Raw genomic sequence first — 13,502 nt, 5'->3', positions numbered from 1 at the left:
ATGGGAAAACCTTCCCTTATCTTACCTAGGGAGGGCCAATCTACTAAAAATGGTGGCAATCCCAAAATTGCTCTACCCCTTACAAATGGCACCTATTATTTTAACACAAAAAGACACCCAACAAATCACACGCATCATACGCAAATTCATCTGGGCAAACGGCCGCCCTCGTATAGCCATAAGGAAACTCATGCAACCTGTATTTAACGGAGGGGCAAACTTCCCTGACATAGTCACATACAACCATGCAGCCTTATTCAGACATGTACGGGATTGGATAAGTAACAGTTCAGTATATACTAACACGTCCCTGGAACAAGAATTCTTACACGACATAAATCTAGTAAGTTTCCTACACTTACATGATCAGGAACTGACAATACAGATAAAAAATAACCCCCTACTATGGCCCACGAAAAGAATCTGGCACATACTAAGACACAAAACTGGACTGAACCAGTATCACTCCCTTTTCCTACCTCTCCTGAAGAACCCAGCGTTCCTGGATGGCATGGCTGCTCGCCCCTACACAATATGGGCCGCCGAGGGAATAGGGTCAATCAGTGCCTTGGTATCGAAGGAGGAAAAAAGAGCCTTGCGTTTTTCTGAATTAACTGCTGCCTTCCCAATGGTCAGACCATACCCACTGGCCTTTCAACAAATGATCTTTTATGTATCACATGTATTACGGCATTTCACAGAAAGGGATTGGAATAATGCCCTGGACACCATGATAACCTATCAGGTCCCGGTGTCAAGGGCAATATCCATACATTATACTTTTCTAAGACAAATTATAGACCATACGAAGATCAAAGGTGGAATGGCCACATGGCTAGACCACTTTCCCACACTCTCTATGCAACAATTACAAAAGGGTCTTTTGTTTTCTAGACAAACCCTTAGGGCCAACATGTACACGGAGTTATTCCTGAACACTTATCACAACTCGTATTTGTCCCCAGTCAGACGTTTTCATATGAAAACATCAAATTCCCATAGATGCCCAAAATGCCAAGCAGAAAATGCGGACACGTATCACTGCTTATGGGCATGTCCAATAATCCGCCACTTTTGGCTATCAATTAAGAAATACGCAGGAAATAAACTTAATACGCAGGTCCCATTCACACCAGAGTGGGCAATCCTTGGGATACTTGATCCAAATACCAGAATGACAGGGGACACAAAGAAGTTATTACTGGCCCTAAGTGCGGCAGGCAGAAAGACCATACTCCAGGGATGGATTGAAACTCAAAACTGCACTTTCTTTTTCGAATGGACTGGGTAGAGGCGGTGGTGGACAAGGGCAAAAGGGTTGAAAAATTCTTCACATTATGGGAATCCTACATAATCACCCTTCCATTGAACACCAGGAAAACAATACATGTTAGCCTGAAGGATACAACCTGGTATATGACCAGAGTGGCAGCACAAGACCCACCAATACAAATGTAAAACACAAAACTGAATGACTACAAATGCATACTTGAATATATATATTTATTGGAAACAATTATTGTAATAACGTATACAAAGGAAGATAATAACTGTTTGTAACCATCACTCATGTATTTTGTAATGTACACGGAATGTCTCAATAAAAAAGTTTGTTAAAAAAAAAAAAAAGAAGCGGGTAGTTAGGGTTAGGATGCCTGGAAGCAACATAAATATTAGTCCCCACCCACACACTCACTCACTCACACCACTTAGATAAATGTATGTATGTGTATATAGCACACATATTTCAGAAAATATTTTTATATATACTGTATACATATATATAAAAGAAAAATCCAGAAAATGTTTCTATAAATCTTGTTATTTTGCAAAAAATTTATCTACATTGTCATTTATTTTAAACAAATTGCAAATTGCTTTAGCAAGGTCTGCCTGCTACGTGGGGCCCTGGAGGGCCCAGCCGTCACTGCACACAGTGTAGCTCCAGGATCCAGCCACCGGAAACGCACTCCGGGGACCCACCACAGCCGCACGTGGCTTGCGTTATGGGTCCAGAGGCACTCTACCCGCAATCTAGGGACAGCTGGCTTTCAGGTACAGGCGCATAGCACCATAGCAGGGGTGGCCATTGTGCGCGGTGGCTGGCTAGAGGGAGACAGTGCCTGACAGCCACTGTCAGACATTTGGCTGGGCATAAAGAGCTGGCTTAGAAGCCAGACTCTATTACCTGTTAGTGCAGGCTTTCAAAAGACAGCGTTATTTTTAGCACGCTCAGGAAGGGGGTGGAGCCTCCTCCTCTTGCTGTGTCTGGCGCCTTTTCTGCCTCAGCAGACATCTTCCAGCGGTGGTTTCCTCTATGTTTAACAGCAGGTCCTCCAGCTTCCTGACTTGGCTATAAGTGCACCCTCATTCGACTACAGGGGTACTGTGAGTCATTTTGAGGGGTTTACTCTGCACATTTACACACCAATTAGGGTTTTTTTGTGGCTCCTCTCTCCCTGTGCCTACCTGGGCCCCAGTTTTTATCTAAAAGTTTGGGGGTGTGCGTGTGTGTATTGTGTGCACATTTTGGCCCTTATTCAGATCTGAGTTCAGTACAAATTTGTTTGGAAAATGGCAAAACCATGTGCACTGCAGGTGGGGTAGATGTACTGTAACATGTGCAGAGAGAGTTACATTTGGGTGGGGTGTGTTAAAACTGAAATCTAAATTGCAATGTAAAAATAATGCAGCCAGTATTTACCCTGCACAGAAACAAAATAACTCACACAAATCTAACTCTCTCTTACATCTGCCCCACCTGCAGTGCACATGGTTTTGCCCCTTTTCCAAACAAATTTGTACTCCGATCAGATCTGAATAAGGGCCTTTGGGTGACATTTAATGAGATGCAAAAATGTGTTTTTTGGGATTTTTTCGCCACTTTTCCCAAATTCGCATATCCAATGAGATGCGAAAAACAGCAAAAAAACTGCAAATTTTGCCACAAATTTATTTTTAGCCACGCCTGAACTCGCATCCATTGAAAAGTATACAATTTGCATATTTAATGAGATGCGAATTCTGGAAAATGTGTCTAAAAATCACCAAACATGTACTGTAGACCAGGTTCTGATATGTGAATTGACCAGAACCCTGCACAGATCATTGAGATCTGTGCATGGTCCTGTGTTAAAAAATGTGTTAGTGATTTTCTTTTTTTTAAACGGCGTGGGGTCCCCCCTCCTGAGCATAACCAGCCCTGGGCTCAAAATACGGGGGACAAAAAGTAGGCGTGCCCCGTATTTCTGAAACCAGCCCCGGACTCTTGGACCGGTCCTGGTTCCAAAAATCTGGGGGACAAAAAATCTGGGGGTCCCCCGTATTTTGAAACCAGCACTGGGCTCTAACAGCCCGCGGTGTCATGCCACACTTTTTACATAGGGTCTCCCGGCCACACCATGAGCACCGTGGCTGGTCAGCCTTGGACGGGGTACCTGGAGGAGTGGGGACCCCCAATAAAGGGGTCCCCCACCCAGGCTTCACCCGTTCAGGGCTGAAGCCCGGGGCTGTCACCAGCATCCGTGGCCAGTGGACGCCGGCCTGATAGGGTTAATTCACACATACCTAACATTGCTTTATGCAGGAGAACTACAAGTGCCAGCAGACCTCCCCCGCATGCTGGAACTTGGAGAGCCACAAGTCCCAGCATGTGGGGCATTAAAGGGCCCGCTGGGACTTGTAGCCCACTTGTAAAAAGAATGTTAAAAGAAAACATACACACAGAGAAGAATAACTTTATTTCACACACAAACACACACCTCACTTTTACACCAAAATACTTACCAATCCAGGATCCAGCGCTGGTCTGTCTGCAGCAGAGCCAGCTCACCCCGCACTGACATTGGGGTGAGCCGGTTTTCTCCACCGCAGCTATCACCTTCTGTAGCGCTGTTCCAGCGCTATAGAGGCTGACAGCGTGATTCGCTGATGCGTCTCCATGGAGACGCATAGCTCAGCCCTGCTCACCCCAATGTCAGTGCGGGTGAGCTGGCTCTGCTGCAGACAGACCAGCGCTGGATCCTGGATTGGTAAGTATTTTGGTGTAAAAGTGAGGTGTGTGTTTGTGTGTGAAATAAAGTTATACTTCTCTGTGTGTGTGTGTTTTCTTTTAACATTCTTTTTACAGGTGGACTACAAGTCCCAGGGGGCCCTTTAATGCCCCACATGCTGGGACTTATGGTTTCTCAGGGAGGGTTGGGATAATTTGGCCTACAGCATGATGGATGACAGTCATTAGGTCGACACATTAGGTCGACATGGGGAAAAGGTCGACATGGGTCTAGGTCAACATGGGAAAAGGTCACAAGGTCATTAGTTTGACAGGTCGTTACTTTGACATGTCATTAGTTCGACAATGTCTAGGTCGACAGTCAAAATGTTTTTCACTGTGTATTTTGACCTGAATGTCAACACAGTCGACATGTACACAGTTTAAGTGCACCGCATCCCCGTGCACTCGCGATGCATCGGGCACGGTGCCTCGCTATGCTCGGCATACTATTTTATTCTCCCACCATGCCCTAGTGGATGGTAGGGCATGAAATACCACCTGTCGGCACATGTCGGCTCAAAAAACAGTGAAAAACCCATGTCGACCTTTTGACTGTCGACCTAGACACTGTTGAAATAATGACCTATCGAACTAACGACCTGTCAAACAAATGAATGACCTTTCGACCTATAACCATGTAAACCTTTTCCCATGTTGACCTAGACCCACGTTGACTTTTTCCTATGTTGACCTAATGGTGTCGATCGAATGACTGTTGACCATCATGCTGTAGACCAAATGACCGCATCCCCTCAGGGAGTGGATGGCCTTATCATTGCTGTTAGATCAACGTGGAACATTGCTGAAGCTTCGTTTCCTGAACAGGTCTCTATTTTTGGTTGAGACCAGAAACAGGCTATATTCTTCCTTGTTTCGGAGGGATTAGATAAACCTTTAATGGAGGTTTGGAAGGTGCCAGATAGGAAGTTTCAAATTTCTAGGCGCATGAAAATGTTATACCCTTTTTCTCCTGAGTCTAGGGAAAAATTGGAAAATTCTCCGCCTCCTGATGTGTCAGTTTTACGTTTGTCAAAACGCACCACCAGTCCCGGAGGCGGTTACCCTAAAGGAGGCGCCTGACCGAAGACTGGAGTCTACATTAAAATCTGCTTAAAACACCACAGGTGTGCTACTAAGGCCAGCCTCAGCTTCATCATGGGTCTCTAGAGCCATGGAAAAATGGACGGAAGAGCTGACCTTAGGCTTACAGTAGAACAGGCCAATAATGGAACTTTTACCTACTATGGGGAAAACAGCAGCTGACGTATCTGAATTAGGAGCTAAAATCTCATCTTCTGCAATTCTAGCCAGGCGCACCGTATGGTTGCTATCCTGGCAGGTGGAGGCAGAGATTAAGAAGGCACTAGAGGGGTTACCTTACGTTGGTAACTTGCTCTTTGGGCTGGAGTTGCTCCCACTGTACCAGCCACAGCCTGCAGACAGGACGCTAAGCCCGCAGAGAAGACAGTGGCATGAACGGCTCCCCAAATTACTTGGGGGATCTTAAGGTGGGTGCTTGTCTAATGATGTTTTGGGAAGCATGGAATTTCATTGCAGGGATACTTGGGTGCTTCAGATAATCTCACTGGTTTACAAACAAGAATTTGCTTATTGCCTACCAAACAGGTACTTTACTACAGGCCTTCCAGCAAAGCAAACCCTTTCTGATGAACTTTCATAACCCATTTCAATTAACCCTATACTAACCCCACTAACTGGACACACGAAGACCCACTGCAAATGTGATTTTTTTATTGTTACTCATATATACTTTTATTTCCAAGATAATTGTGTTTTTATCTCAAATGTATTCATTTATGTCTAAATCATGCTGTTGATTGATTAACCATGCATTAAATTTTCTTTTTATTCTATATATAAAAGTTTATACAATCAAGGTGCGTCCAGTGCTCACTCTGTTCAGTGATATTTCTTTCTATTTACTAAATCCAGCTAGCAGCGCCTGGTGTATACAAAAACCTTTTCACGCCTCAAATAGACCTGATGGCATTACAACAAACTGCCACTGTATTGCACCAGGTCCCGGGATACAGTGGCAGTTGCAGTTTATGCACTGTCAATCCAGTGGAACTACAATATAGTGTATCTGTTCCCTCCATTTCCTCTGTTTCCAAGAGTACTCAAATGAATAAAATGAGAGTCCGTTTCAGTAATCTTAATAGCTCCGGATTGGCCGAGATGAACATGGTACTTCAACCTCTGTCTCCTCCTCACGGAAGCACCATGGCATCTTCCTCTCAGGCAAGACCTTCTGCAACAAGGTCCATTCGCTTACCCAGACTTAGCACGTTGCGTTTGTTGGCTTGGTTGCTGAGGCCGACCTGCTAAAAAGGAGGAGCATTGCTCCAGCTGTCATTCCTACGATGATGAAAGCTCATAAAAACATTACTTCTCAACATTACCATCAATTCTGAAAGGCATATGTGAAATTATGTTAGGCCAGGAAGTTACCAAAGGCGGTATTTAGTCTTCCTAGGTTGTTGGATTTCTTGCAGACTGGCCTTGAGGCAGGTCTTAGGTTAGGATCACTAAAGGTGCAGGTTTTTGTGCTTTCGGTTTTCTTTCATAGATGCCTTGCCTTAATACTGGAAGTTCAGACCTTCCTCAAGGGTGTCCTGCGCATACAACCCCCATTTGTGGCTCCGACGGAACCATGGGATTTACTTCTCATTCTATCTTTCCTCCAGTCAGAGGTTTTTGAACCCCTGGAGGAAAGCACATATACCACACCCAGGTCACTTACAGAGTAAAGTGTAGAGTAAAATCAACATTGGGGAGACAAAGGTATTGTTCACTCGCGCAGGACTGTCCTCTTGTATTAAGGGACACTCATTGGACCCCCTGTCGGTAACCAATTGTATGGTGTGTATGTTACACAGGGTTGGGAGGTGTGCTACCACTGGACAACAAAGATTTATGGGCACAATATTTCAAAGAGAAACAAGAAAAAGGATTGTCACTGGTTTGGTGCACCTGTCATAGAAATTTTCAAACAATAAAATTTAACCTTTATTAATCATCTAAAACTAGCAAAATATAAAACACACATAAGACATAGTAAGTGTGACAGACAAAAGATAGAATAGGTGTGTTTAAAGGACGGTGGCTTCTTGGCAACGCACTGTTGTCTGTTCTGGTTCAGTATATGTTATATAATGTTTTATCACAGGTTATAGTGTTTGTACCACTTTAAGGGCCTTATTTTGGTTCAATCTTTCTGACAAAATCCTTCTTAGATGGACAAAACCATGTGCACTGCAGGGGGGCAGATGTAAAATGTGCAGAGAGAATTAGATTTGGGTGAGTTATTTTGTTTCTGTGAAGGGAAATTACTGGCTGCTTTATTTTTACACTGCAATATAGATCTCACTTTGAAGTAAAACCCCACCCAAATCTAATTATATCTGCACAAGTTACATCGGCCCCACCTGCAGTGCACCTGGTTTTGCCCATCTAAGAAGGATTTTGTCAGAAAGAGTGAACTAAAATAAGGCCCTAAGAGAGAATTGTTAGTACGTGGCTCTCTATATTGTGGGTTTAAACTGTCTTTTAGTTTTAAGTCTGGTATCCCCTTCTGGTGGAGATGGATACAGTATTTTAGTGTAATTTAGAGATTTTATGTATCAATGAGGTATCAAAAGAGACAATATTAGTTCCAGCAGCCTCAGGACTGCAGGGAGTTAAGTCACCAAATGACCTTGAGTTACCCACTCGTCAATATGTTAACAAATTCCCAATCTCATATATGTGGAGATACACGGGACTAGTTGTATTTAGAGGTGGTTGAATTGCCCACTTTGGGACAAGAGGGGTAAGGTACACTCAGGTCAATTGCAAATCCATATATATATGTAGCTATATTGCAGGTAAAATGATGTGATGCAACTCAGATAAGGTGGAGCAATCACCTGATATTCTCAGCCCTGTGGCTACAGTATGTGATTGTGGTTTTACATTCTTCTGCCCACGTTATAATGCTGCCTGTACTTCCTAGAGTTGTCCGTTCATCAATATGGTACCAAATCCACAAAATCAAATAAATGGGAAAATATGGAAGTTTATTATGCTCATGCATGGTTATAATTCCACATTTGGGATAAGGTAGATGTTAGGCACAGTCTTAGGCACTGATATGACCATGCATACAATTAGTAAGCAGCAAGATGTAGTGCGACTCCTATAGGTCAAACAACCAGTGGTATCAGCACAATGGCTGTATAGTTGTAATATTAGGTTCTGGTGCCCTCGTTTTGACTGTTAGTATAAGCACTGGATTGGTTGTGACTCAAATAGTCTCAGCACTGTGGCTGTGTATTGAGTCCCCAAGGCCAGTGCTACAATGTTGCCTGAACAAACATTTGATATAACCATATAAATATTTAGTAGACAGCAAGATGTGGCGCAACACCAATAAATCAAACAAACAGTGCTATCAGCACAATGGCTATATAGTTGTCATTTCAAATTCTGGTGCCCACGTTTTGCCTGTCAATGCAAGCACTGGATTGGTTGTGACTCTAATAGTCTCAGGCTGTGGCTGTATGTATTGAGTCTACAAAACCATTGCTACAAAGTTGCCTGAACAGACATATGATATGCTGTGGCAATGTCTGTCACAGGCTTATTTGGTAACTCTAGCTACAATGCGTGTCTGTGCTCTGCTGCCTGGTTTTTCAAGGCCTTGAAAAAGCTAAATGCGAAGCGCGCACCAGCTAGCGGTGCGCTGATTGGCAACGTATGTCTGTTAGCATTGTATTTTGATCTGTATTTCTTTTCACAGGTTCTCATCTAAAAACCAGGTCTCAGGGTTCTGCCTAATTACTCTAAAATCTGCAAGTAGCGCTGTCAACTGCTGATACATTCCTGGTTGAGACAGACACCGATGTCTAACCAGGCAGCAGAGCTGACACGCATCTTCAGATAAACAGCAGCACAGACACGCATTGTAGCTAGAGTTACCAAATAAGCCTGTGACAGACATTGCCACAACATATCATATGTCTGTTCAGGCAACTTTGTAGCACTGCATTGTTCAACATTTTCTGATCTCTCTATATTATCAGTAACATTTTGGTTTGTTGTCTACACCTATGACAGGACCAGATGCCCCCCATCATCTATCAGAGCAGTCTGAGAATATACTGTGCGGCTTTGGTCTGGCTTACGGAATCTTCGGGATCATTGCTGGCATTGTGCTGATCTGTAAAGGGAAGAAGAACATGAACGAGGAAAGAGGTCACTGACTTTGTAGGTATGATGCACCCAGGTTCACCCTACCTGCGCGTAACATGTTATTCATTTAGGTAGAATAGTCTGTACTGTAATACCCCTTTCCACTAGCAAAAATAACCCGTGTCTGCGCATTTTTGCTAGTGGAGACGTGCAATCCCAGGTCAGCTGACCCAGGATTTCAATCCAGGTAGTTACCTAGGTTGGACCCGGGAACCTCCCGGGTCCAGGGGCAGTGGAAACAGGTAACCCGGGTCGATCCGACCCTGGTCCCCTTCACTGCAATGTCAAAACGGCTGCTGGGTGATGCTCTCATCTCCCAGCGCCACCCCGACCTCCCACTGACGCTGCCCGCCCGGCTTTATGCGGGGTCAGGTAGGTAATGTGAAAGTGCTTCAATCCAAGTCACATCCGGGTACAATATCCCGGGTGCGACCCGGCTTGCAAGTGTAAAAGGGGTGTAAATTATAAGGATTGAGGAATTCTGTAATTTAAAGCAGTATCTTATTCCCAGAGTTTTTACATATATATTATATAAATCACATGGGCCTTATTAATACACAGCTTCTTTGGGGATTGTTTAAGTCATGCCCCAGTTTCAGTTTTGCCAACCCCGACCCTCAGCTGTGTCTCTTTCTAGTTTATATATTTATTTTATTTACAGTTTCTTCTATAGCGCAGCATATTCTGTTGCACTTTACAACTGGAGACAACAGTGATTATACAAACTGGGTAGATACAAACCGACATGGAGGTAGGAGGGCCCTGCTCGCAAGCTTACAATCTATAGGGATAATAGGAGGGATACATAAGGATAGAATTCCATATCATGGCAGTCCCACCAGATTACTAGACAGTCCTGATGGGATGCAATTAGATATAAATGCTACCGGAGGTTGGGTGGTGCAACAGATTTACAGATCTTCCTACACTTAGAACCACTTTGTGGCCCTGTAGGCCCATACACCCTGGGCGATTCTGAACGTAAAGCAGCTCACTTTTACTGTGCAAGCTACTATCAGCTCAAAAGCCGGCCAGTGTGTACGCCCCAGCGATGAACGGTGAGCTAATGTCCGCTCCGGCATCATTGCCGGCCGCCGCTGCTCATGTGCTGGTATTACCAGTAGAGTGGGCAGCTTTCCATAGTGTCCTGCTATGGAAAGCTGTCCCCCCTCCATGAAAATGGCTTGGACGGGGGAAAATTGTTCAGTGTGTATATACTGAGCGATTTTCAGCCCAGAGATTTCCATCATCATTGCTGTCCATACACATTGGGCAAAATTGCCCAGTGTGTATGGACCTTAACTCCTTGACTTGGTTAGACAATGAAGTTTGCTGAGCCCATAGTCCACCCTGCACATCCTATTGGTGGCCATATAAAGTATAACAGCTGTAAGAACCCTGTCTAGACCTAAACACATGTAAACCTATGTCTAACTCATACTGAGTGTCCTCATTTTGGCCTACCCTAAGGAAGCTGAGTGGTTTGGTTCATCTCTCCTCATGACCATTGTTTTGTTGTGCTATGTGTTCAGCCTGCGCAGGACAGTTGTGGTCCGTCCTGCCGATGTTTCATGCCTCCGATGGTATAGTGGTGTAGTATGGTGGCGCATGTGTGATGTATTACATTTCTGTTGCAGATTCCAGCAATATCTGATGCTTCCGGACTGCATTCCCTGATTGCTCACATAATCATACTTTGGCTAAGTGACCTGAGCTTCACCGTTTGGGATCTGATTGGCTCCTGGTTCACTCCCATATGTGCCCGAAACCTGTCTCTGTGGCTTATATCGTTTATATACTGTATACATATTGTATGGTCAGAAAACTGCTGTGTTATCGTTTTTACATTTACTTTGTCGATTCATTTCCCAAAAAGGAGAAATCTCAGAAGACTCAGAATAATGGGCCCCATACATCAGCAATCACAATGAATGGATTTCCAGATCCAGGGATTTTTTGGCCAGATAAATGGATTCTACAATCTATCTGACTTTGCCCACACATTACAGATTTATTTCAGTGATCGGCAGATTTTTCCATCTAAAGATTGCATCTTCATATCTGGAAATTGCCCAATCAATTGTCATTTCAGCTGTTCATAATGTAAATACATGAAGAAGACGAATTGGGAATGCCCACACATATAAAAAAAATCTGCAGATAATACCAGATTATTAAGCATGTTTAAAAATCTGATTAAGCAATCGATTGGCGATCCCTATGAATTTTTGATTGGGATTGCCAAAAGAGGGAGACCACATATCTAAAATTAATTGTGGCAATCATCTCCAGATCTCAGGATTGTCACAATTAATTGCTGATGTATGGGGCCCATTACCCATAATCACCTCAATGATATTTTTGACTGATAAATCCACAGTTATCCCAGACAACGCTCTGCTCCTGGACTATGACTGCCATCACCTGCATTGTATCGTCAATGAACTAGGGCAGGCCAGGTGACCGCAGCCAGGTGAGTGGGAAGTCCCAGAGCAGAGCATTCTGTACATGACAGAGGGGGTCATGCTGGAAGGTCTGTTATCCCAAATTTCATTACAGTATGTCTTCCATATCTAATTCACAACTGCTCGATTCATCACCATGCGCTTATCATACAGATATTAGTGACTAATTCTGTCACACTAAGAGTGTGTTCATGTCTCATACTGCTATATAGATGTTGCAGACTAGTTGGGCCTAATTCAGTAAGATTCGCTGCTTAGCCGGCCCTTTAATGCCGCATGCCGGGCAAGTGAATGCCCGCCCCCTCCGCTGCGCGTATATCCCCGCCACAATGCAAATGGCTGTTTCGTGTACACATCTATTCCAATGGGAGCATACGGCCACCATCAAATGATTTTTGACCTATCTGTAAATAAGTTAGTCTAAGTTGTCTTCTATTCACGAAGAACATGGCGGAGAACGGGCGGGCGCTGGCGTCATGTGGCGTGAGGTACCCGCCCCGTGCAGGCTTCGTCATGCCTGCATTCGGATGGAGACGCCCATCATTTTCCTGGGCGCACCCACCAATTTTGGGGGGAACGCCCAGCATATGCTGAGCGTCCCCATGTGCCATCCCCCTGACCACCTCTATCCCCCACTTTTCCAAAGCCTCAGTGGCCCTGCACATGTGTATATTAGCATATGCACATGCGCAGCGCCAAAACATCGGTCCCCGCCCTGGAATATGCCAGGGAGCGATAATTACAGAATTAGGCCCTCTGCCAGTTCTATAAGGGCTAACGACAGTTAGAGGCTCTGCAATGAGATTATGGCTCTTTATCTCTGTCTATCTCTACTAATAAAAATGTTTTTCCGAGTTGGATGTCCAAGACTAATATATTGTGTGTTGGTTTATTTGTACATTTATATACTGATGTAAATCACACAGTAGGGCCGGGCTGGGAGAAGTACAGAAAACTGAGGAACTAATTATTCTTTAAAATAAGTTTCTTCCAAGATGTCCTGACCGTACCCACATGTGGCAGCAGTGACCAACACATTATATCAGCACAGTGGCGTAAGTTCATTCCAGATGCCCGGAGGAAAGGTAAGTACTGGTGCCCCCCCAAATAGCTCATTCAGTAAGGTGCCTGTCTCCAGTAAGGTCATGGGTCTAATACAACGTGTGATGCTTTAAAAAATGGTGTTAGAAGGGGGAGTCAGCCACATTAGCAATATCAACTGCTTTCAATGAACTGATACAAACTCAAAGGGAAGGAGATGTGCCCCCTTGGGAGCAGGAGCCCGGCGGCAGATGACTCCATTGCTTTCCAGAGTTCTGCCTCTGTATCAGCATAAGGACCTACATGTACCAGCAATTCCCAGCACAAAGTCTGCTTGGTTGGCCACTGGCTGGCAGGGCTGCTAGTAGAAATTGTGTAGCCATGGATGGGTGATTTTATTTTCATCTGCAGCCACTGTTCATTTTTTATTTTTAACTATTTTTTTATTATTAAAAAAAACTCTGACATATTGACAAATATTTGACAATGGTAATTTTCAAATATGCATTGAACAATGAGGCAGTCACATACAAGAATTTAAAAAGTAAAAAATGGAAACAAATATAAAACATACAAACCGTGATATAAACCGGCACTATTCAATGCCGAGGGCGAGCTGTGACACAGCTCACCCGGTCAGTATTAAACTGACCCCCTGCATACGCCGATTCCCCTTCGCTCCGCTAAAA

At 44.1% G+C, this 13,502-nt stretch overlaps 1 protein-coding gene across 2 annotated transcripts in view; it reads left to right on the top strand.

Annotated features, from left to right (window-relative positions):
• Positions 1 to 12,626, top strand: part of LOC146036285 (HLA class II histocompatibility antigen, DP alpha 1 chain-like) — a 111,342-nt gene extending 98,716 nt beyond the window's left edge. The window contains exons 4-5 of one of the 2 annotated variants that reach the window (XM_083160206.1): positions 9,173 to 9,322; positions 10,945 to 12,626. In XM_083160206.1, coding sequence (XP_083016332.1) covers positions 9,173 to 9,318 — 146 coding nt within the window. In that variant the 3' untranslated portion in view covers positions 9,319 to 9,322; positions 10,945 to 12,626. Of the gene's footprint in view, positions 1 to 9,172; positions 9,327 to 10,944 lie in introns of both variants that reach the window. The other variant, XM_083160205.1, reaches the window with a different exon arrangement.
• Positions 12,627 to 13,502: the final 876 nt, after the last annotated feature.

This window comes from Crinia signifera, chromosome 9 (assembly GCF_055691185.1).
Source record: "Crinia signifera chromosome 9, ASM5569118v1, whole genome shotgun sequence".
Classification (NCBI taxonomy): domain Eukaryota; kingdom Metazoa; phylum Chordata; class Amphibia; order Anura; family Myobatrachidae; genus Crinia; species Crinia signifera.
This window is presented reverse-complemented; position numbering and strand designations above follow the sequence as displayed.